The sequence below is a fragment of the Mus musculus genome, chromosome 2 (genome assembly GCF_000001635.26).
Source record: "Mus musculus strain C57BL/6J chromosome 2, GRCm38.p6 C57BL/6J".
Classification (NCBI taxonomy): domain Eukaryota; kingdom Metazoa; phylum Chordata; class Mammalia; order Rodentia; family Muridae; genus Mus; species Mus musculus.
In genome coordinates, this window is record NC_000068.7 from 127,847,717 (window position 1) to 127,873,346 (window position 25,630).

Consider the following 25,630-nt stretch of genomic DNA (forward strand, 5'->3'; position numbering starts at 1 on the left):
TTGGTTCTCTCAAGTTGTTTGCAAGATTCTTTTGCTTTTAGTTTTTAGAAACTTAATTGTGACACATATCCGTCCATTCGGGAAAGTTCTGTCGAAGTGATAGACTCCTCTCCCGAAGCTCCCACCCCCAAATGCTTCACTTTGGGGGCTCAGAGTTAACATCTGAAAAGGGAGAGGGTGGTGGTGATGGTTCACACCTTTAATCCCAGCACTGGAAGTAGAAGCAGACTGAATTGTGAGTTCCAGCCCAACAGCACAGAGCCAGTAGACAGCCAGAACTATGGAGAGAAACCCTGTCCTTGAGGGCATGGGGATGAAGGGAGAAAGACAAGAAAGAAAGGAGAGAGAACACATCTTCAGACTTAGAGCTTTCTCATGGCGTCACAGACTCATGTTCTGTCAGCTACAGGCACTAATTTCACCAGAGAAGTGCTTTTATTTATTTATTTTTTAAATTAATTTTGGCTACCAAATTTTCAGTTCTATAATTTCTATGAATGCCTTTTTTTTTCTTAAAAAAATTTTTTTTTTTGTATTTCTTTGGTGAGAACCTTTCCTATTTGTTTCAAGAGAGTTGGAATTTGCTTACTATAACATTAGTTTGAGGTTTGTTTTAAGATCATGACTTTAATATTCCAGTGTCTGATTCATTTTGGAATTGTCATCACACAAACACTGACAGTATCAAACATGGATGGGCTCTGGACTTTTGCCATGATTTTAATGGAGATATTTGGATGACAGAGAGAAACTCCTCCTTCCAGATTTATGCTTTTTGAGAAACAGACACTAAGATAGAGCTAGACATGCCAGAAATTTAATGGTGGGCACTGTCTGTGAAGGACTGGAGGATTGGTGAGAGAAACCTCCAAAGTACAGTGGGCAAGATGGACGCTGAGTTGGGAGACAGGAAGATTGCATCTAGGATTGTCTCCAATATGGCAAAGCCTAAGTCTTTGCCACAGTTTTGACAGAATGTGAATGGAAAGGAGAAAGGCAATGTTTCTTACTGGACTTAGTTTTGACCCTACTAGGACCTTGTCAAGCTAGGTCATCTGCTTGAAAATCCTACGAGGAGGGTAACTTCCCAGTAGACTCTCAGCTTCATTCAAAAGATGGCAGAACTTCACCAATTGACTGAACAATTCTCTTTACACTACCACAGTCCTCTCCTTATACCACTGGGTTCCACTCTCTGCCCCCGCCCCCACAGATTCTGCCTTCTGGCTATTCTAGACTTTGAAGTGTCTGCAGTCTTTCAGCTCTGTAGTGAAGAAGGAGCTGCAGTGTAATTTTAACAGAATCTTATCAGGAAATCCCCCCTTCCAGCACCCATCTGACTCAGGAGTTGTTACACAGGAACAGGACAAAAGATTGTTCTCTTAGAGCTCTGGGTTTGTTTCTGGCAACTTACAGACTCAAGGTCAGTAACACCTCAGTGTCCTAATGCTCACGTGGTATTTCTATTCTGTACAGGTATGATTTAAGTTTGGAGGAAATGAGAGCTTTGACGAATCAGCGAGTGAAGTTTGTCTTGAGTCTCCCTGTGGTAAAGCATGTACTCCTGGATCAGGTAAGTGTCATCGCTATTTCTGCATGAATGTGTGTGTGAATATGTCTATCTCTCTCTGTATGTGTGTATGCATATGTACATACATACACGCACTCGAGAGAGAGTGTGTGTGTGTATCTGTGTGTGTGTGCATACACGAACGTGCATGCACACACATGCATGTGCATGTGTGCATGTGTGAATCTCTCTCTGTGTGTATGTATATATGTGTGTGTGCCTGTAAGCAAGCAAGACATGTTTTGTTTGATTTGCTTTTGTGACTTATGTAAGCTCCTGGATCATGGCCTGAAGCACACTAACAAAGTCATTGTAAAGCAGTGTTCTCTGGAGCCCCCTTTCTGCCTTCTGGACCACATAGTTACTCTTCGAAGTTCACAGACTAGAGAAAAAAATGAGTCACAGAAGTAACAAAATATCCATTCCTAAAACCAATATAACTTGGAGCATCAAATAAAAACTGCTGACAAATAAGAAACAATGTGTTTAAAAAACATTTGAAATATTGTAGGCCTGTCTGGAGTTTATGAGTCTTGGTCATCTAAAAAATACCATTTTTTACTTCACTGGTACTACTTCAGTCTGCTTAGCCTCATGATAAATAAGGGTGGAAAAGGAGACAAAATGAATTGTATATTTTAGTAGGTCTAAGTCCATTTCCATTTCATTCAGCTCAATGGCTTCCTTAAAGTGTCACAAAGGGCAAAAGAAAGCAGAGGGCTGGTCTCATGTCAAGAGTCTACCTTCCCATCAGCCCCTCAGTGAATGAATCAATGCTGGTCCCTGATGTCAGGGTTGGAAGCAAAGGGGGCTGGCCCCCAAAGACTCATAAGGCTTAATCTAGTGTCAATACCCAAGACACTGATGTGAAAGTTGATCCTCTCATGAGGCTCAATAATGGCTTTTCTACCTACCAAGCCTGGAGAATTAACCTTTGTAGTCAAATTCCTAGTGAAGTATTGTAAACTCTGGATTCTGTTATCTTCCTGTTTTAGTAACTCTCCCAGGGGCCTTAGGTACCCTGGACCACTTTCTGTCCTGGATAAATGGGTATAATTCCTCCATGAAACACCGGATTAACCCTTGAGGATCCTTCTGGTTTATATTCTGTTATTTTGACACATTTGGCTCCTCTCTCTGAGTGAATCAGCAAAAGTCAATGGAACCAAAGAAAAGCAAACTAGTTGTCAGTACAGCAGGCTCATCTCATTGGGCAGATGTCATGAGACTTGGCAGTACATCTCTGTTTGAAGGTTCTCAGATCCTACCCTTAGACAGCTGGACAAGCTGTCCACATCCCAGAATCCTAGAAGTGTTATATGATTCACTCTGCCTCTCAATAAAAAAATATTGAGTCATGGCTGTCCTCCCCATTCAGAAAGCATTCCAGACCTTTCCATCTTTCTTTGACCCCTGTGCCGTACTGCTGTTAGCGTTCATGACTGAACCAGTGAGCTCAGAGGCAGAGTGCAAGTGTAATGATGATGTTTCCAGGCACTCAAGTAAGGAGCCTCACTTGTTCTAGGTCTCCATGGACAGTTTACAAGCCAAGTTGAGCCATTGAAAATATTTCCATTCTGTGCCTTCTCTGTAAGATGAAATGTTTCAGTAATCTTAAAGGGGAAAACATTATCTAAGACCACCTAAAATGTGTGTGAAAGTGTATGGGTTTCTCTTACTCTCTCTGCTCTGCCTGTGTGCCTGTGTGTTCATTTTCTCTCTGTGTGTGCCTTTATGTCTCTCCTTCTCTCTGTATCTCTGTGTGTGTCTCTCTCTGTCAATCTTTTCATCTCCCTCTCTTCCTCCCTCTGTGTGTGACTTTCTATCTATGTGTGTTTCTTCCTCTTTCTGTATTTCTCTGGCTCTATCTTCTCTCTCTCTCTCTCTCTCTCTCTCTCTCTCCCCATACATAGAAATACATAGGGCACTCCATGTGAACACCATCCTTGAATGCTATACTGGCACCTCCTATACTGGTTTCTAGTAATGTCATCTCTCTGTAGCTCAGCCAAGAGCTCTCTTGCTCCCCTGACACGTCCCAGAGTAGGTCCTAGTCGGAGGACCTGCTGACACTTTGTATCTTGCGGAAGAGATTAAAACCTCAGGATGATCGTCTGCTGCTCTGTGGCAGAACTGGGGTGGGAGCGTCCTTTGGAACTGTTACCGTTTGAATGTGAAATGTTCTTGTGGGTTCACGCACTTGAATCTTTGGCCTTGATAGTTTTGTTTTGGGAAGTTATTTGTTTGGAAACCTTTGGGACACAGAATCTAGGTGGTAGACATAAGCCACTGGGGGGCAAGCCTTGGGGGTTACAATCTGACCTCTAGTCCCATTTCCTCTGGTCCCTGATCCACTGAGATGTGGGGATTCTCCACCACAAATGCTGGTCACCAGGAACTCTGCCAACCTTGTTTTCCCTCCCATGATGGACTGAAACAACGAGCCAAAGAAGCCTCTCCTTTAAGTCATTTATTTTAGATATTTTGTCACAGTGGGGGAAAAATAGCTAATACTAGAGCTTGGACATGTGTGTGGCAGCATCTTTAGAGACATGTGTCCCTGGCAGCCCATACAGGATAATGATCTAGATAAGTAGTTCCCAACCTTCCTAATGCTGAGACCCTTTAACACAGTTCCTCATGGTGTGGTGACCCCAACCATAACATTATTTTGTTGCTACTTTCATAACTGTAATTTTGCTACTATTATGAATTGTAATATAAATTTTTTTTGAATATTGGAGTTTGCCAAAGGGGTCATGACCCACAGTTTGAGAATCTCTGGTCTATATCATCAGTATAGCAAAGAGTGATAGCACAAACTTAAAACTACTTGCAGCCATAGCACTAAGAACTTTAAATGGGTAACTGCTAAATATTCAAAACATTGTTCATGGTGTTCCCAAGTACAGATAAAAAACCCCCTGAAGCTAGAAATTGAGCCAGTTGTATATGGAACTAGCAGAGCATAGATTCAAGCCTAGGTCATTGACTTCCTAGGCTTCTCAGTCTGCTGGGACTATGCTTTACAGTCAGGTGGGGAACATTAAAAATTCTTCTGTCTAACAAGCCCCCATCCCTAGTCCAGAAACTGTCTCTAATTAATAACCTCTCACAAAGGAAAATTGTTCTCTCTAGTGGAGCCTCACTGGGTGTACAAACTATACTTAAGGGGAGGCCCACGTCTAGCAATAGATGGCCAACACAAAATTAACTCAGTGGCAGTTTTTTGTTTTTGTTTTTTTCCAGATAGGCTTTCTCTGTATAGCTCTGGATGTCTTAGAACAACACCCTCTGTAGACAAGGCTGGCCTTAAAATCACAGAGATCTGCCTGCCTCTGCCTCCTGAGGACTGAACTTAAGGTGTGTGCCACTAGTGCCCAGCCTAAAATCTTTCTAAAGACTTATTAGTGTATGTATATGAGTGTTCTATCTCCCTGTATACATCTGCATGGCAGAAGAGAGCACCAGATTCTGTTATAGATGGTTCTGAGCCACCACGCAGGTGCTGGGAGTTGAACTCAGGTCCTTTGGAAGAGCAACAAGTGCTCTTAACCACTGAGCCATCTCTCCAGTCCCACCTCCATCTGTTTCTTTGTATTGTCCTAGTCTGGTTTGTTTTATATTATTATTATTATAATGAGAGAAAGAAAGGGCGTGGATTTGGGTGGATGGGAAGGAGTTGGGGGGAGGGGAAACTGTAATCAGAATATTATATGGAAAAATATATTTTCAATTAAAAATTATTTTGTCTAGACTTTTGCCTAGACCAGTGAAATTAGCATTAAAGTCCACCACGATTCAGAGTGCATCTGGGGTTTAACACTGCTACACCGTGCTCCCTTCTCAGGACCCTTGTAGTCTCCTCCCAAATGGTTCCCATTCATCAGTTGGTCTCTTTCCCAATCATGGCTTACAGCTGGCTCATAGGAACATCCTAACTCAACACTTTCTTCTCCCAGTTGGGGTCAGACTACTCTTGACCATTTATGGGGCTGTCTGGGAACAAATTCTTGAATAATGAAATAGCAACCCACAGCTCCTGCTCACCTACACTATGCCCCCTGAGACTGAAAGAAAATTACCCACAATCCCCTGTGTTATCATCATCCTAATAATTTGCATGGGCAGGCATTGGTAGCAGGAACATGGCCTAGCCCAGTGGTCCTTGAGTGTGGTCTGACAATCCCTGGATATCTCTGAGATGTTTGCAGGTGCCACCTGAAAAATAAATGCCTGGTTTTCTGTGTGTGTGATGCAGGACTTTTGTGACAAACTAACCCAAAGGGCACCTCACAGCAAAGGCAAAGCTGAAAGCCAAGGTGTCTTTAATTAGGCTAGATATTCAAACAATTTGTAAAATGTAAGATAACTCTATTTGTCTAACTTATTTTATTTTTTATCTCCTTTTTGGATTTTGGAAATTGTGTGTATTTTCATGAAACTATTACTTTATGAGTTTATTATTATTTACAATGACTAAAGTACCAGATTTCTCTGTTTTAATTACCAATATGGTAAATTGCTAAATAGAACCACAAGGAAAGCTCCTCGGCAGTTTCACAGTTTTTTTTTTCTTTTTATATTTATTTATTTACTTATGTGTTTGTTTTTTTGTGTGTATGTGTATGGACACACATATGCCACAGCATGCATGTGGAGGTCAGGGGCACCTTGTGAGAGTGGGTTCTTTTCGTCTTCCATGTGGGTCCTAAGGCTCGAAGTCTGGTCATCAGGCTTAGTGGCAAGCACCTTTACCCACTGAGCCATCTCGTTGGTCCCTCAGTAGTTTTTAAGTGTAAAGGGGCTTAGGGACCTTGAAGTCTGAACAACACTGGTTTAAATCATCCACAGGTTCCGGGAAGCCCACTCTTAGCTGCCTGGTGGGAATTGGCAGACAACCTATGGCCTGATCGTTGTATTTACTCTAACTATATATTTTTTTTAAATTAGTTTTAGTTTTGGGTGTTTTACATTAGAGAGACTGGTGATTAGCTCTAAGATGGAATGATATTCTAAGGTCAGATTGCCTCACTTCTGAAGGTGCTTGAGAATGAGGAAACCGGTTACTTTCCTGATAACCCCTAAGATGTTAGACTTCTTCCCCCCCCCCCCCGACCCCCCACCCCCCGGAAGTCATGAGTGCATTGCAAAACTCTAGCTGAGCAGGGACTATGTCAAGAAGCCAAAGAAGTGAGTCTGTCATTGGTTCTTCATGAAATTCTGTCCTGTTTAGGCCTCAACACCAACCCAGTCCCTATTGGTCCTAAGGATCATGACAGAGAAGCCTCCTCCCACCCATCCCTGTGCTTGCTCTGACTTTCTTTCTCTGAGACCTTTCCTCTTTGGGCTTGGGCCCTCTGGCTTCTGTTTGTCCTGGAACCCTGGCTTTTCCTAGCAGGCTGTGACAGGCTACCCTGGATCTTGGTCTGTGTGCTGCTTTTGGCAGGAGTCTTTGTCCCAGCTCCAGCCCCATGCACTTGGATGCTGGCCACTTGGCCAGGCCAGCCCTGGCCCCATGGGATCCTGTGGAAGAGTTGAGCAGAGATGACAGGATGGAGTGGACTGTTTATAGAAGTCCCTCTGTATAGATTGGCATCCAAAGTGTGCTGTCATCTGCGGGGACCACAGGGATTTCTTCAGAGAGCCTGCCAGGGAGTGTGTTGTCTGCCAAGGGACTCCAGAGCAGCTGGAATCATGGTTTGTTTATTTCTTGATACTGTGACCATTTTTTATAAATAAGATCTTTTTATTTGAAAACTTAATTACTACTTTTACAGTCAAGTGTTGTGTAAAAGGTAACAACAATTACTACTTGCTACCATTTGTTAAGTCCCTTCAGTATGGCAGGTGAGGTGACTCACTCACTTCACAGTTATTTACTGGCTCCAACAATGAGCTAGACACCAAGGGACAGAAAGTAAAGCAGGTATTTGTGGAGCTTATAGTTTAATACAGGAGGACACACTGCATAGTAAAACACATATACGTTTATGGTACATCAGGCAGTGACAGACTCTGTGAGTAAAAATCAGACATAAAAAGTTGGAGAGAAAGAAGATGAAATTGTCTTTATGATGCCATGCTCTTATCGTTGAAAATCATCATAATTGCACAAAAATATGTTAGGACTAGTAAATTCAGTAAAGTTGCAGGTAAGATCAATATGTCTTTCTATGTTAAAATGCACAATCAAAAGAAAATTGAAATTTTTAATTATAAAATAAGCATGAAATGACAAAATACTAAGAAACACATTTTTCTTTCCTTTGTTCTTTTTTCTTCTTTTTTTCTTTTTTATTTCTTTTTTCTTTCTTTCCTTCCTTCCTTTCTTCCTTTTTTTTTTTTTTCTTTTGAGACAAGCTTCATTGTGTAGCCCTGGTTGGCCCAGAACTCTCTACATAGACCAGGTTGGCTTTGAACTCATAGAGATCTGCCTCCAGAGTACTGGGATTAAAACATGCACTATCATGCCTGGCTTACAATGTAAAATTTTTGTACACCAAGGGCGATTTCTTTCTTTCTCTCTCTTTCTCCTTCCTTCCTTCCTTCCTTCCTTCCTTCCTTCCTTTCTTTCTTTCTTTCTTCCTTCCTTCCTTCCCTCCCTCCCTCCCTCTCTCTTTCTTTCTTTTTCTTTCTCTCTCTCTTTTTTCTTTCTCTTTTCATTCTCTTTCTTTCTTTCCTTTTCCTTTTTCTTTTCTTTCTTTCTTTCTTTCTTTCTTTTTTTTTTTTTTTTGAGACAGGTTTTCTCTGTGTAGCCCTGGCTATCCTGGAACTCACTCTGTAGACCAGGCTGGCCTTGAGCTCAGAAATCCGTTTGCCTCTGCCTCTCAAGTGCTGGGATTAAAGGTGTGCTCCACCACTGCCCAGCGAATGATTTTTTTTTTTTTTGAATGTATCCCTCCAAATGTCTGTGTTGAAAGTTAAGGTCCACCACAGTCATTTTGAGAGGCGGGGCTTCTAGTATAGGTGATTAGACTTTGAAGACTCTGCTCCTGTATTAGTCAGGGCTCTCTCTAGAGGGACAGAACTGGTAGAATGGATGTCTCTGTATATAAGGGGTTCATCAGAATGGCTTACAGGGTGCGCTCCAGCTAGTCCAACAATGGCTGTCTATTAACGACAAGTCCAAGAATCCAGTAGTTGCTCAGTCCACCAGGCTCGATGTCTCAGCTGGTCTTCATTATGTGCTGGGATCCTAAAGTGCGCTCCAGTGCCAGTGAAGGAATGGATGGGCTTGCCAGTGAGAGCAAGCAGGCAAAGAGCAAAAGCTTCTTTCTTCCATGTCCTTTGTATAGGCTGCCACCAGACCAACCAGAAGGTGTGGCCCAGATGGAAGGTGAATCGTCACACTTCAGATGATTTAACTGAGAAAATTCCCTCACAGGTGTGCCTAGATGCTTGGGTTCTTGTCAGTTCCAAATGCAACCAAGACTAGCCATTATAGCATCCATCAAAAGATTAATGCCATTGTGTCAGTATTGGGAGACCAGCCCTGGCAGGGGTCAGGTACTGAGGTGAGAAACAGCATTGGACTGAGGCCAAAGGCTGATGATCTCTGGCCTTGTGACTCTCTCTTACTGTTCTGGGGGCCACAAGCTGATGGCCTCAGGAAACTTAACCCTCTCTTGCTATTCTGTGGCTAAAAGCTGTTAGCAGCAGAATTAGAGAAAAGGCTTGGTTTCTCTCTGGCCCAAGGGCCCCTCCCGGCCAGGTGAGAGGCTAGGACTTTGTTAACTCTTTGTGAGCCAGAGAGAAAAAGAAGAAGAAAGGGAGAATTCAAACACACATGTGGACACACACACAGATACATACATTTTGGCTGGGCCCAACTACCTGTCTAAATAATTCCACAAGTGTTTATGAACACATATACATACACATATACCTACACACATATGTATGCATATACATATAGGTAGTCAGACATATATACATGTGATGGACGGGGCTGAGTCCCAAATGCCACACTTTATTTTTTCTCTCTAGCCTTCTTATACCTTCTTTATAAAATTACCCCGTACATGAAATGTTACACAAAAGGGGAGTTACAGAAGGATGTTGATAGTAGACGCAAAGCTGTGCTTCACTCTATAAACTCATTATAAGTTCAAAGCCACAGTTTCACATGGTGCTTTGTTTTTTAAGATTTATTTTTTTACTTTATGTATGTAAGTACACTGTAGCTGTCTTCAGACACACCAGAAGAGGGCATCAGCTCCCATTACAGATGGTTGTGGGCTACCATGTGGTTGCTGGGAATTGAACTCAGGACTTCTGGAAGAACAGTTAGTGATTTTAACTGCTGAGCCATCTCTTCAGCCCCACAGAGACTTTTTTTGTTTGTTTTAATCATAGTGCATACCTGTGGCTTTATTGTTGAACCTGACCTAGACTGAATGTTTTTCCTTGATCACAAATTTGTCCCAAGCCTATTTCTCTTTTTAATGTAGTTTATGAAAGCTCATTATATTTCTTATTGTCCAGCATTTATTTAATATTTTATGAGGAGGGGACACATTCTATTCTTGATTCTAACTGTATTACATCTTTCTGGCAAAACAACTAAAAGTGTCTTACACTTTCTTCTTAAAATTATTTGAATCAAATCTGGAATGTATAAAGTCATTAACTCATCTAAATGCCATTAATCTATGAAAGTTCATCTTCATGGTGATCTGCAGGAAATTTGCTCAATAGGGTGGGCTGATGCCCAGGAATCATTAGGCTATGTAATAGTGGCAGGAGAGGCATCTCAGCAGCGAGAAGCAATCCTGGGATGAAGTCTCTCAGGACCCTGTATTCTCAGAACTCACCCATTGTAGCCATGCAAAATGGTGGTCCTTCTCCAGAAAACTCACTTGCTTGCTCATATAGTCTTTCCTAGATGGCTTCTGAAATCTCAGGAGATGTAAACTTCTATTCTGTATAAATTACCCAGTCTCAGGTATTTTGTGATAGCAGCACAGAATGAATACTGGCATCAGAGTTGAGAGACAGTCCATAGGATGGGAGAAAATACTTATAAATCACATTTCAAAGATATCCGTAAAATCTAAAGAATTCTTGGAACTCAACTATACACAGCTTAATTAACAGATGACATGATCCTATATGTAGAAAACAACAACAACAATTTGTTTTAAAGTGGTCAAAGGACTTCAAATGACTCTTATTTAATAAAAATATACAGATGAGCTGTAAATACACAGAATAATGCCTGATATCACTGATCATTAGGGAATTGAAGATCAAACCTTCAGTGAGATACATAGTCCTTTACACCCTTTAACATAGTTGCCTATAAAAAATGAGATGATTCCCTTAAGGATAGGAAAATCTGAATCCTTATGTGTTGCTGGGATGAGAATGTAAAGTCATGTAGTCTCTGTTCAAGACACTATGATATTACTTTAAGAATTAAACATTCCCTTAAAAATTAAATCACATGATACAGAAATCACATTTCTTAATATATGCCACAAAGTGGAATTAAAGTTAGGTATATATACATATACACAAATGTATCTAAACATCTATGTATGTATGTATGTATGTATGTATCTATCTATCTATCTATCTATCTATCTATCTACCTATCTATCTATCTCCAGAAGAACAGGGCTTTCTTTGGGACTTCTTTATGCCAGGGCTGCTGCTTCTGTAAGGTACTTCTTACCAGTTAATTCTTCCAGGAAGCACCTCCACAGACCTACTCTGAAGCTTGTTTCTTAGCTGATTCCAGATCCAAGCAAGCTGACAAAATGTCACGTGATGTGACATTTACCATCACATCACGTTAACAGTACTGATGTGCACTATAGCCAATATCTGTCAGCCAAGATAAGGGATATAATGCAAAAAAAAAAAAAAAAAAAAAGAAGTTTTTAAGATAAGGGAAATCTGACACCTGTTACAGGGATGACTCTTGCAGGTATTATGACAAACGAAAATAAGGATATCACAAAGGACAATTAGTGTGTGACTTTAGGTGACATCTGTGTAGTAATCAGATTCAAGGAGACAGAGATTAGAACAGTGCTTATTTTGGGCTGGGGAAAAGGAAGATGAGGAGGGTTTTGTTTTCTTTTGATTGGTTTTAGATTTATGTATTATATATATTGTGTTCTGCCTACATGTATGCCTGTAGGTCTGAAGAGGACACCAGCTCTCATTATAGATGGTTGTGAACCACCGTGTGGTTGCTGGGAATTGAACTCAGGACCTCTGGAAGGGCAGCCAGTGCTCTTAACCACTGAGCCATCTCTCCAGCCCCAGATGAGTTTTTAACTGGCTTTGACTTTCACTTTGGGAAGGTTAAAAAGTTCTAGAGATGAATGCTATTGTTGGTTTCAGAGCACTGTGAGTATACTTTATGCCCTAGGGCTGGATTCCTAAGAGTTGTTGAAGTAATAATTTTTATAGATATGCTCGCACTAACTAAATTACTAAAAATCAAGCATGGGAAAGCATAGAAGGCAGTATAGAAGAACAGATATCACACACCTCACAGTTATTTGATCTGGAGAAATGCCCCAAGGGTCAGGGAGTGGGTGGATATTGGGATAATAAACACACTCCCCAAATGTGTTGACAGAGAACAGGGGGTTCGAGGATTGAGTCTGGTGGTTTCTGGAAAAGGATCAGAGAGGAGACCAGGGGGGTAAATGGAGTGGGTATCCTGATGGAGGAACATAGTGCTCAGGAGGGAGGTATGTTGTGAGCAGAGAGAAGGAAGACTTGATGAGCCAAGGATGAAGTGTTACGTGACAATGAAGGGCCTTAGAAGGAGTTTGGTTTTCCTCAGAGTAGATAAAATGGGGAGCTTCTAGAAGGACTGAGTGGATCAGGGCATGACCTGATATTTTACCAGGAACTTTCCTAGCTGCTGGGCTTGAGACTATATTAGGTTAGGGGCAGGACTGAAAAGGGGAAGCATTGAGTGGATATTGCATTTTCCAGAGAGAGAGAGAGAGAGAGAGAGAGAGAGAGAGAGAGAGAGAGAGAGAGAGAGAGAGAGAGAGAACTGGTGCTGGCCAGGACCAGACTGACTAGTCTGTGACTGAATTAGAGCTTCTTCTGACATTCTATTGAGAAAGTGGTAGGATCTGCTGATGGGTAGATAGGCACAAAGGAGAGAAGAATGAAGACTCTTTGAGCTTGCCTTGACGTCATCAGGAGGCAGTCTTCAGTTATGATCAGAAATTTGAGATGTATAGAAATAGGATTGGAAAATCATGAATACAGGCTGGGAAGCTAGATGGAGCCCCAAATGTGTTGACAAAGAACAGGGGGGTTCGAGGACTGAGTTCTGGAAAAGGATCAGGGAGGAGACCAGGGGGATGCTGACCAGAGAAATAGGCAATAAGCAGAAGAGAGTCACAAGTATTTTTCATAGTTATGCTATATGCTGTACAAACTATGCATGGTGGTGTGTGCAGGAACCCAAATAAGCTCAGGATCAGAAAACTGAGCCAGGAGGATAAAAAATTCAAAGCCATTTTGGGCTGCTCAAAACCAAACAAACCAAAAGAAACAAACCAACTCCTCCCCAGGAATATCATAAAATAAATACTATTCCCTATTTTATAGGCCATGGGCCATGGGACTAGTGACTAGAGAAAAAGTTTAACTTACCTCAAGCTAAATGCTAGAAAGACAAAGGCAAAATTCCAACTATTCCTGCTAGATTCCACAGCCCAAATGGGGTAAAGCTCCATCCCACATAGTGTTTCTGTTGTGCTGAGGCAGACACAAAAGCTGGGAGAACATAACTCAGGGCTGCATAACTCAGGAGAAGTAGGTAGCACTCTCTGTCTTCCAAGTGTCCATGATCTACTGGGCCAATGCTTATGTGGAATAGCTAGGTGGGGGGGGGGGGGGAGACAATGCAAGATCAACCCACCTGGTCAAGCCGGGATGGATGCTGGCTATAGGAGGCTGCAAAAGCTTCCACTGTAACTTTATGTAGGTGTATGAAGATAGAAAGAAGCTATTCTAATGAGGGTTCCTGGGCAGAAGCCACCCTGACTTCTGGATGTTGGAGCAAGCTATTGTGTCTTGGGATCATCCTAACATGAGTATGGATAACCCCATGATGTCCTTCCTGCCATGTGGCAAAGGAAGGCTTGAACCCAGGACCCAAGGCCAACCATCAGAATCTGTCATTGGGACTGGGAAGCAGGCAAGGGATGTCATCTAAGTGCAGAAATCAGGTTGCAGGTTTATGCTAGCCATGTGCAGCTGAGTCATGACGTCTATGCCATATCAGGCTAACCACGATAATGTTAATTTCTGGTTCCTGCACTGGGATCAGCTTTTTCTTAACCTATGTTTCAAGTCTGCTTCTTCACTTTCTACTCATGCTGTGAAGTTTAGAGAAGTCAAACAATTACAGATAGAAATTATAGAAAAATTCATAAAACTCACTGGAAGAAATGCTGAAAAATCCACATTTTTAAGGTAAGACACATTCTCTTCAGACAAATTAAAATAATACACACACAGAGAGACTCATAATACCATATATAACTAATAATGAACTTATGGATGCCAGGGTTGTCTTTTTTAAGTATACTTCGTATATATTTGTACATTGCTTTTAAAATCATTTTTCTGTCCCATGTTGGAGTCAGATAGATGAGGGTTTATTTATTTATTTATTTATTTATTCTTATTGAGAAACCCAAGTCCTTGGGTGACTTTCTTGCTTCTCTGAGCCTGTTTCCTTCACTCACCTCAAAGGGTTCATGAGAGGATCAAATGACATTCTTTGGATAGTATGAGCAATATCAAGTGTTGAATGTGCAATCGATGATGTTATGATTTACCATCCAGTTTTTAAGTAGCAATTGTTTTAACTTTCAAAATGTCAAGTGACTTTAGCAATAGTTGTCCAAGGGCAAAATAGATAAGCAATAATTAGTTTCTATTAAGGCTGTTGCTAGATGTTGTACTTTGCACAAACAGGAAAAAAAAAACCGGCTGGGTCAAGCTGATAAGATAAAATTCATTATTACATGCTGTTAGTATTGACTAATTCTGTGATTATTCATTAACTGGAATAATTTCCAAATTGGAAGAATCTTACTTTGTCAGAATGCTGTAATAATGTCTTCATGAAATGAAAATGATCCTTACATCAAGCCCTGGGAATGTCACTTTTCTCAGCCCTGTCCTGGCTTTTTCTGGAGCAGTCAAAGTTCCCAGGAGGACAGAAGTGCATGGCTACCATCTTTGGGATCAGTGTTTCCAGCACTCTGTTCAGATACTCTGATCCTGGTAACCATCATGGGACATGAAAGCTAGATGTGAAGGCTGCACTGAGATGGCTAGATTTTCTTGAGATGGTAACTGGAGCCAGTTGGAGGAAGGCGTGACATGAGACTGATGTTCAAGGTGTTCTGGTGCTATCATTAGTTTACATATCAAACATATATGGATGTACAAAGGACCTGGAATGGTTAAAACAATCCCAAAATAAAGCAAGCTGGTGTGCTCTCACTACATGACTTCAAGGCTCAATGGAAGCTTCTAAGAATACTTGGCTCTGATATAGGAAAAGACACACGCTTCAAGGGATCAGGATAGAGAGCCCTGATAGAAATATACATCAGCTCATTTACTCTTGATAGTGTTGCCAAGGCAACTCAACAAGAAAAGAAAAGTTCTGAACCTTGTTGATTTTTACTGAGGAAATGCATGTCTTTCAGGGACACCTCTGGGTGTATAAGACTTTTTTTCTCTCTCCAGAATTTGTAGCAGAACACCACAGCATAGAGATCTGCTACATAAATGCCTCAAAGGAAAGTATTTTAGGACAAACTGTCTTCCTTCTGTTTGAGACTGAACTTTCTAAGCAGATGTGTTTGATGGCATGGGCTACAAGTTTGGATATAATAAAAGTTTGAATATATTATCCATACATTTATAAATTTACTATTTAAAAATCATAAATTTGTACGATGATATAATAAGTTTCATCTGAGTTTCCTTTGAATGTATCAAGTGTAAATGAAAGTAGCTATTGACATAACAGAGATATTAAAAAAGATACAGAAAAACACATTAATTAATGATTGACCCCAATCAATATAGACAGTCTAGCTAGCGCTGCCAACTTAATGAGAGGACAAATTTGCCAATGATGAATATTAATTCAACAATTAGGTAATCAAATTAAAGACAAGATGGAGAGAATTTACATGTGTAAATGATGTCAGAATATATGCCAGCAACATAGTCAATCAAATCAAGCCCAGTCCAGGTTTTATAACTTTGATCTGACTTTTGCAAATGGACCAGCCCATATTCAAGTTAACTCAGTGCATACTCAAGTTAACACCAGGGAATGACAAACTCCTACTGACGTTTCCCAGCAGGCCTAATAACAAACATAGCTGTCTCCTGTGGAGACTGGGGAAGGGAAGTTACCATAATAAACAATTTCAAATGCTCCAAGATGGATGAATTCAACACATGTGCTTGCAGTTAGTTTCAAACTTGTGAGTAAAAATGGCCACAGTTGGATGTTACTAGTAACAAAATTATATTCCTGCATCAATAAGGTAAGTGGTCAGAACGAAGAAGAAAGAAAAACCATTCACACTTGATATTTCTAAGTGATTTACTATCTATCACCTAACATCTATTTATCAATCATCTGCCATTTATCTATCTTATCTATCATCTGTCCATCCATCTATTTAATAATTATTTAGAGACAGGTTTTTCCTATGTAGTTCTGACTGGTGTGAAACACCTATGCAGACCAGGCTGACCAGCTCCTTCCTCTGCCTCCTGTGTACCAGGATTTCATGTGCCCAGGAGATTTGTATACTTTTGGTGGTTTAGGGTTAGAAAAAGCAGAGCAAGTTGTTGAGGGTAAAGGGATGTTTGCTCAGGTGATTATAGACTCAGGAAAGCGACGTGGGGTACTTTGACAGGATGATGTTGAGTACTTTCTGGAGGTACAAAATAAGATGGACCAATGATGAAGTTTGGGGCACCAGAGTCCTTCATAACGAAGGACAGAGAGGAGTGGTAGTAAGATGTTCTTGAAAGGGCTCGGGAAGCCCTAGTTTCGACACTCACCAGGTGACTCTGGTTGTATAAGTCACTTGATTTCCCTGAACATTTTCCATGTTTTATGTGGGGTCCTGGTGGTTCTAAGGATTGGTAAAACAGAGGACACTGGGCCCTTCGAAAATATCTGCCACAGTTGTTTTTCATTATCTGCTTGTAACTGACTCTTCAGTGCAAGCCCAGGCTGGAGCCACGCAATGGTTTCTGCGAGAGCCTGGAGATATTTTAGGAAATAATCAATACAAGATGTGTTGGGTTGAAGCCATGTTGAGAAGCATAAATCCTGACAGTATGTTGTTTGATAAAATTAATAATGCTTGAGAGAAACATCGTAAAAACCTGTGGGAGGGAAAAATATGGAGTATGTCTAGGGAGAGAGTTGAAGCCAGTGTGGAAAGAGTCATCCAAAGAAAGTTGGTCATCATCCTGCTGCTGCCGAGGCAGTACACATACACAAGCAAACCAGCACAGGAGTGTGTGCATGGAAACACAAAGACATGTGCACATATCTAAAGGAACATGTACATATCCACATACATGTCCAGGAACACATACACACATACATACATACATGGAAGTATATGTACAAAAAATACATAAGAGAGGTGTGTCCACCTGGATATACAAATACATGTTTGCAAAAATAGATGCACATACATGCATACATGAGCTACAGATTTTGTTGGTGGGGTCTCAAAGGAAACTGGCCTATGAGAACAACTAGCATGAATTCCAATAATGATAATTGCAGTTTGTCCACTTGTCTTAGTTAGGGTTTCTATTCCTGGACAAACATCATGACCAAGAAGCAAGTTGGGGAGGAAAGGGTTTATTCAGCTGCTGTTCATCACCAAGGAAGTCAGGACTGGAACTCAAGCAGGTCAGAAAGCAGGAGCTGATGCAGAGGCCATGGAGGAATGTTCCTTACTGGCTTGCTTCCACTGGCGTGCTCAGCCTGCTCTCTTATAGAACCCAAGACTACCAGCCCAGAGATGGCCCCGCCCACAAGGGGGCCTCCCAGCTTGATCACTAATTGAGAAAATGCCTTACAGCTGGATCTCGTGGAGGCATTTCCCCAACTGAAGCTCCTTTCTCTGTGATAACTCCAGCCTGTGTCAAGTTGACACAAAACTAGCCAGGACACCACACAAGGGGCTACCACTGTCTCAGGAAATGTTGGATTTTATTAAAAACTGTGTGTGTGTGTCATGTTGGGTGTCTTTCTCCACTGTATTTTTTGAAACTGGCTCCCTCATTGAACATGGAGCTCAGTAATTTTGCTGGTTAAGGAGCCCCTAGCAGCCTCCTGTCTCACCTTTCTAGTGTTAGAATTATAGACACCTGTCATTGCACCTGGCTTTTTACAGGGTCCAAACTCAGGCCTTTGCTCTTGAAGCAAGGGCTTTGACCCACTGAGCTGTCCTAAGCCCTGCTCTGGTTTTCCTATAATTAAACAACGGAGAGCGGTACCCTCATTGAGCTTTGGAAGTTGTTGATGCTGTGGACAGGGAGAAGATCAGCAGGCATGAGAGATCAGGATTCTCATGGCTTTAAAATCATCCACTCAAATCCAGAGGTGGCCTGTGCTTAAAAAGAGAAGAACATGGCTTTTCCTTTGTCTAAAATGTTTCCAGATTTTCTGAAGGATTTTCTTCACATTAGTGTTGCTGTGTGAACACTTGGAGAAGCTAGGCAGGATGCCTTGGAACATAGGCAGGGGAAACATAGGGAAGCCAGGGAAGAGCTTGGTAAAGCCTCAGGGGTAAAGCCACTTTCCCTAGGCTGACTTGCAGGCAGGAGCAATTGACCTTCTGTTGGAGAAGAAAAGATGTGGTGGGCTTGTGAAACAGAAGGAAAGAACCCTTGCTGTCCACCCTGATGACCTGACTTAGATCCTTAAGACCTACACCGATGCTGTAGGAGAGAACTGACTCTTTCAAGTTGTCCTCTGACCCCTACACATGTGCTGTGTTGTGCATAGCCCTAAATGTTTGTTTGTTTGTTTGTTTATTTTACAACCCAATATCAGCCTCCCCTCTACTCCCAGGACCCCCTCATGCAAGTCCTCCCCCAATTCCTCCTTCCCCTTCTCAGAAGGTACCCTCTAGTGGCACCCCCCTAACTAAACTCCCACCCCACCCCGGACATCAAGTCACTTTAGGACTAGGTGCATCCTCTCCCACTGAGGCCAGACAAGGCAGTTTATTTAGGGGAGCAGGTCACAGGCTTAGGGACAGCCCCTGCTCCAGTTGCTGATGGACCCACATGAAGACCAAGCTGCTCATCTGCTGCTTATATGCAGGAAGGCCTAGGTCCAGCCTGTACTCACTCTTTGGTTGGTGGTTCAGTCTCTTGGAGCCTCCAAGGGTCCAGGTTAGTTGACTCTGTTGGTCTTCCTGTAGGGTCCCTTTCTTCTTCCAGTCCCTCAGTCCTTCTTCCAACTCTTCTGTAAGACTCCCCAATCTCCATCTAATGTTTGGCTGTGAGTATCTGCATCTTTTTCCACTGGCTGTTGGGTAGAGTCTTGCAGAGGACAGTATGCTAAATTCCTGTTTGCAATCATTAATAGTGTCAGAGATTGGTTCTTGCCCATGGGATGGATCTCAATTTAGGTTAATCACTGGTTGGGCAAGTTGGCCTTTGACTTAGGGTCCCTAAATAAGTTTCTTTTTTTAATCTTATAAAAGGGAAAAAGAATCCTTGAATACCACACCCAGATTAGCCAGAGGCCATACTGGCACAAGATGAAACATTTACTTTCCAAAGAGCGGTGTGAATATTTCTCAACTTAAAATTGCTTTGTGTTGCTTTATTGTGAAAGTATTATGTATATCACATATTATTTAAAATGTAAATTTCAAAGATCAGCAGACCATGAGTAAATCTTCACATTGGGCCTATTTTATTTTCAGGAAGAAAAAAGGAAGAGCTTCATCAGCCAAATCCTTATCCTGGGAGAAGTGCTCTGCATGGTGGATGTGTCCATGTCTATAAAGGTGAGAGGTTCTGAAAGCTCAGCCTAGAGGAACTCCCACTCACTGGGTATGAGAAGGAGTGGGTGACATCACCATGAGCTCCCAGCATAGTAATTAAACAGGTGTCTGAAAAGTGGTCCACAGCATGACTCATCCCCCACACCTTCTCCTGTCTCCATCATCATCTACTCTTTGTTGTTCGTTTGGTTTTGAAACAGAGTTTTCCTATGACCTTGGCAGGCCCTGAACTCCTGCTTCTGTCTCCCAGGTGCTGGGATCAGTGGTATACTGGTCTGATACTTTTTGCTTGTTTTTGCATATTGTTTTCAATTATATACATATTGTATATTAATTGTTATTCTCACTTGTCTTTCCTTTCTTTCTTTTCTTTCTTTCTTTCTTTCTTTCTTTCTTTCTTGAGACAGGGTTTCTCTGTGTAGCCTTGGCTGCCCTGGGACTCTATTTGTAGATGAAGCTGGTCTCAAATTCACAGAGAGCCACCCACTTCTACTTCCCAAATGCTAGGATTAAAGAGAGTCACCCATGTCTACCTCCCAAATGCTGGGATTAAAGATGTGGAGCACCCCACCACCCAGCTTCATTTGTCTTGTTTTCATAAAGACAGTACCATAAATGTCAGTAATTTACTATCTTCACTTAGATACTACTGCTGAGCTGGATCTGTGTTGCTGCAATCATTGCCTTCATTAATTTAAGTAATTTAAATATTTGATTTTGAAATATAAACTCTTTAAATTTTATTTATTTATTTATTATGTATGTGTGTCACATAGAGGAAAGCACTACCTGCTCTCTCATCATCCCACATGGGAGTCAGATAGTGTTAGCTACCATTGCATCACAGTGACAGAAATACCCACTGGAAACAACAGGGAGAGATGATTTATGTTGGTTCATGATTTCAGCTCATTTTGGGTGAGAAGGCATGGTGAAGCAGGTAGGACCATTGTGGCAAGAGTGTGCAGCAGATAATTGACATCATAGTAGACCAGGAAGCAAAGAGCAAGAAGTGGGCAGAAGATGTGGCAAGAGAAGTGGCATCTCCAAGATGTTCCTTTTGGCATAATTCTGTGTGTGTGTGTGTGTGTGTGTGTGTGCACTTGCACATGTGTATATGTGCATATGGAAATCTGAGGACAACCTTGGTGTCATTCATCAGCTTTATTTTTTAGTATTTTTAATGGGGAGGGGGGAGGAGAGGAAAGAGAGGGAGGAGAGGAGGGAGGGAGGAAGGGAGAGAGAGAGAGAGAGATATTGAATGAATATGAAAGTCCCATGGCATGCCTGTGGAAGTCAGAGGACAATTTGCTGGAATCAGTTCTCTCCTTCTACCATGTAGGTTCTAGGGCTTGAACTCCATCCAGGTCTTGGCAGCAATACCCACTGAACCAACGTGCTTGCTCCTAGATAATCTTTAAAAATTGAGACAGAGTCTTTTACTGGCCTGAAACTCACTGAGTAGACTAAATCGGCTGGCCAGTGTGTCCCAGGCATCCTCCTGCCCGTGTTCCCAGCACTGAGATTACAAATGCCATGTCATAGCGCCTGAGTGTTTTCACATAGGTTCTGGGGATCAAATTCAGGTGTTGCGGTTACAATGTAAGCACTTTCCCGACTAAGCCCTCTTATCATCCCATTCAGGAGTCTTTCTTAATTGTCTATCAGGTAGTGGCTTCAATGTAGGATTAAGGTGAGGACAACCAGCACTTGGCTCCGATAACCAGAATCACCTTCTCATCCCCATGTGTCAGTTGGGGCTCTGCCAAAGCTCATGATCTGTCTCTTGATAATGTCCTGATATCAGATGCCAGCCTTTAGGCATCTCCAGTGGTGGCCTGTGGAGGCTGTGGTCAGCTCTTTTTGGGAACAATGTGGTTATTGCTCCATACTCCTGATGTTACAGCCATCTCTTTTCTTATCTAGATCATCAAGAAAAGAGAGAGATACACCTCAAACAGTACATGTTGTTCCAATGGGCTTCCATTCACATGGCAACTCAGTCAAAGGCTAGGCTTTTCCCCCTAACCGTCAATTCATCAACTTGTTTCCAGAATCTGTACTTGATCTCTCCACCTCTTTCTTCACAGTCTACCATGTTCTGCCATCACCACTACCTGCCTGCCTGACTCAGGCTAGAAAAATGTCTGTGTTCCTCTTAGGAGGCACTGCTGTAAACATGTCTGGCCAGAGGTCACTCGCTCAGATCCTCCCTGGTACTCGTCCTGTACTCAGTCTGGCTTGATCGTGTTGTCTGCCATTTGTAGAATGTGGTTTTGTGAGAGAAAGTCCCCACACTTTACTTGATTCTGTGAGTGGATGCAACACAGATTTTATGTATAAGCTGGTCGATTTCCTTTGATGGTACAGGCTCACTCTGGCCCTAGCTGAGTACTAATGTAGCTAATGAATGGGAGCTTTTCAAGGGTGGGTAAACACACACAGACACACAGACACACAGACACACAGACACACAGACACACACAGACACACACACACACACACACACACACACACACACACACACCTCAAAACAAAACAACAACAAAAAACAACCATTTTTTTCCCCCAGGGAAGAGGGAAAAGTTAAAAACCTAGAAGGAAATGTATCATATAATGTATACATTCACCATTAGCCAAAGAGGAAAATTCAACTTGTCTTAGCTTGAGTATTGTCTTTTAAACTAGACACAGAGAAAAAAATATACCGTTTTGAATTGATTCCATTTCCCAAATGTGTGGGCACAGGCTGGTCATACAGTAAACAGTGACCTTCCCTCTAAAAAAATAAAATAAAATAAGGTCGAGTTTAAACTTGATAGAGCAAAACAGGCTTAACTGACACACCTAAAGAACTCATCAGGCCAGTGAGATATGACTTCTCGAATCTCTTGGCTGTCTTCTTTCCTCAGCCCTATCACCAGCTCATGGAAAGATGGCAGTCAGCTGGCTCGGGGCTCCATCACTCTGGATTTCATTGTGTCTCAGTGGCCACTTGGGATGGCCCCATTGAAACCCTCAGTCTAATTCTGAAGCTTCATGGATGATGTAGCTCAGCTAGATGTATGTCACAGACTCATCCTGAAGCCACCTGTAAGCCATTCAGGCTCATTCTTGGGAGGGAGGGTCTTCAGGGGAAACTCAGAGAGAAAAGGAATGCTGAGTTCAAGGCCAGCAAATCCCGACATGCTTCCACCCACACCTTTGTCTTTGATGTCAGCTGGCTTGCTCCTTCCGTGTGGCCTTGTTCTCAGTGCCTCTTTTTCCTCTTTGTATTGGCCAGTTATTGTCAACTTGACATAAACTAGAGTCACCTGGGAAGAGGGAACCTCAACTAAAGAACTGCCTCTCTATCCAACTGGCTTATGTGGCAGGCCTTGATTAATGTTGGACATGGGAAAGCCCAGCCCCATTGTGGTGGTTTCACCCTGGGCAGGTGGTCCTGGGGTAGGCAAGAGCAAGAGGAACAAACCATGGGATCAAGCCAGCTGGTGACTTCTTCAATGGTCTCCACTTCAGTTCCTGTCTCCAGGTTCCTGCCTTAAGCTTCCTGCCTTGGCTTCCCTCCATGATGGCTGCAACCTTGAAGCTGGAAGAAACCCTTTACTCCCTGTAACTTGCTTTTGATCCTTATGTCTATTGTAGCAGCAGAGATCAAACTAGAGCACCTCTCCTCTTCCTCCTCCTTAAGCCCATGCTTGCTCCTTCCCCTCCTCCCTCCCATTTTTTTTTTTCCTGTCAGCAACACTTTATCAGGGCTTGTAAAGGGACATAAAAAGACCCGTGTAGCACTGAAGGATGCTAAGAGATACCCCTTGAATGGAGTTTCCCAGTGGGTCTAGTTGTTGTTAAGCTGTTGATTGTGGCTAGTCATTGTCTGTACTGTCTTTGTTTCTAGTGTGGAATCCTTTTTTTGTTATTTGGTGGTGCAATCAGCAATCTTGGAAGTCCTGAACATGTTACCAAGTGGTTTTGGCCACTCAAGGTATGATGCTTGCCTTAATAGACTGCTTTTTTCACAATGACTTTTAAAAAAATTCATAGTACTTTTATGTGAATGTATATTTGAATAAAAAAACCAGAATTAAAATCTGTAAAAAATTTGTCCCAAATGAGAACTTCAAGACTATCTTTTAAAATATTTTGCTATATTTGGCATAGTCTTCTTTTTAAAAGACTCATATATATATATTGCTGGAGAGATGGCTTAGCAGTTAAGAGCACTAGCTGTTTTTCCAAAGGACCTGGGTTCAATTCCCAGCAACCACATGGCACCTTACAACTGTCTGTAACTCCAGTTTCAGGTGATCTGGCACACATTCAGGTAAAACACCAGTGCACATAAAATAGAAATAAATACATTTTAAAAATTATATTTAGGGTTGACATTTTACTTGAATGTTTGTCTGTACACCACATGAGTGCCTGGTGCCTTCAGAGATCAGAAGAGGGTGTTGGGTCCTCTGGAACTAGAGTTATGGGTAGTTGTGAGTCACTAGGTGGGTGCTGGGAACTGAACATAGGTCCTCTGCAAAAGCAACAAGTACTCTATACCACTGAGCTATCTTTCTAGCCTCATCTGTCATATTTCTGAGCTTATAACCAACTACATTTATGATTTTTAAATTTTATGATTGTCTCCAGCTTTATTCCCCTTTTCTTGCTACTATATAGTTAATGGCCCAAGGTCTTCAGTTAAAGGTCATCTGAACAGCTAACTCTCTTTTAATATCTCATGACCTTCAGGAGCAGAAGTATACTGGGATGTTTGCAATGACTGAGAGGGGCCATGGGAGCAACGTGAGAGGGATCCAGACTGAGGCCACCTTTGACCTCGACAATCAGGTGAGGAATCGGTTTCCTGTTTCCTGGTTCAGTGCATCAGGGGACCAGTACAGACCATCGCAACTTTCCTGAGCCTGGCTTCACATCCTGTGTGTGTGCTCTGGTGAGAAGCAGAGGCTCAGAACAGCATATGACTATTTTAGAGGTGGGAATGAGCTCCGGCTTTGGACAGCAATAGCAGCCAACATTTAAACACTTCCTGCCACCAACAGGACACTACCTCCCACTCTGTACATGTACCCTGTAGTTTCCACCTGTAACCTTTCCTAGCTATGTTGTTCTTTCCAACAGTAGTGTATGAAGAAGGGAAGAGATATCTTTGCTCTTTCTGTCTGTTGCACATGGCAGGATACCCAGAGCTGAGGCTTCCTGGTTAGGAAAGTCCTCTATGCTGACACAGTTGTCCCTCAATATTCATGGGGTACTATAGCTTCTAGGACCCTCTGAGAATTCTAAAATTACACAGAAGCTCAATTTCCTTATATAAGTAGCAGAGTGTTTGTGTAAGACCTACCACATCCTCCTGCATACTTTATATCATTTTTGATGCCTTCTATCATCTAATATGGTACAGGTGTCGTATACCTGTTGAACTGTATCATTTAGGGAACAAGGATAAGAGAACAATGTCTGCTGATTGTCAGTATAGTTGTAATTAATATGTATATCAATGCATAGTTGGTTGAATCCAATGAGGTGGGATTCATGGAGATAGATGGCCAGTTACTTGTGTTATGCAATGTTCTTTGTGTGTGTTTGTATGAGTGTGTGGTGTATGTGCACATGTGTGCACACGTGCCCGTGTATATGGAGGCTAGAAGAAGACATAGAGTGCCTTGCTTGATCATTCTCCATCACACGATGGAGACAGGGTCTGTCACTGAATCTGGAAGGAATTAGGCTAGCAGTCAGATCCTCCTGTCTCTTCCCCCTCACAGTATGGGGTTACAGGCATGTAGGGTCACACCTGGCTTTTTACCTGGGTCTTGGGGACTTAAACTCAGGTCCTCACGTGAGCAGCAGGTATTCTTCCCCACTGAGCCATCTCCCAGCCCCTACGTGGTGTTCTTAACCATGACTTGCATGGTTTTATGCGACAGCCTGAAGGCAGCACACTGTCCTTGTTCTCCTTTTACTT

The 25,630-nt window shown here is 42.1% G+C and overlaps 1 protein-coding gene across 2 annotated transcripts in view; it reads left to right on the forward strand.

Moving 5' to 3' along the window:
- Positions 1-25,630, forward strand: part of Acoxl (acyl-Coenzyme A oxidase-like) — a 287,456-nt gene that overhangs the window by 8,920 nt on the left and 252,906 nt on the right. Inside the window, exons 2-5 of one of the 2 annotated variants that reach the window (XM_006500273.2) lie at positions 1,477-1,573; positions 19,567-19,650; positions 23,546-23,632; positions 24,394-24,492. In XM_006500273.2, coding sequence (XP_006500336.1) covers positions 1,477-1,573; positions 19,567-19,650; positions 23,546-23,632; positions 24,394-24,492 — 367 coding nt within the window. Of the gene's footprint in view, positions 1-1,476; positions 1,574-6,911; positions 7,271-19,566; positions 19,651-23,545; positions 23,633-24,393; positions 24,493-25,630 lie in introns of those variants that run through there. The other variant, NM_028765.3, reaches the window with a different exon arrangement.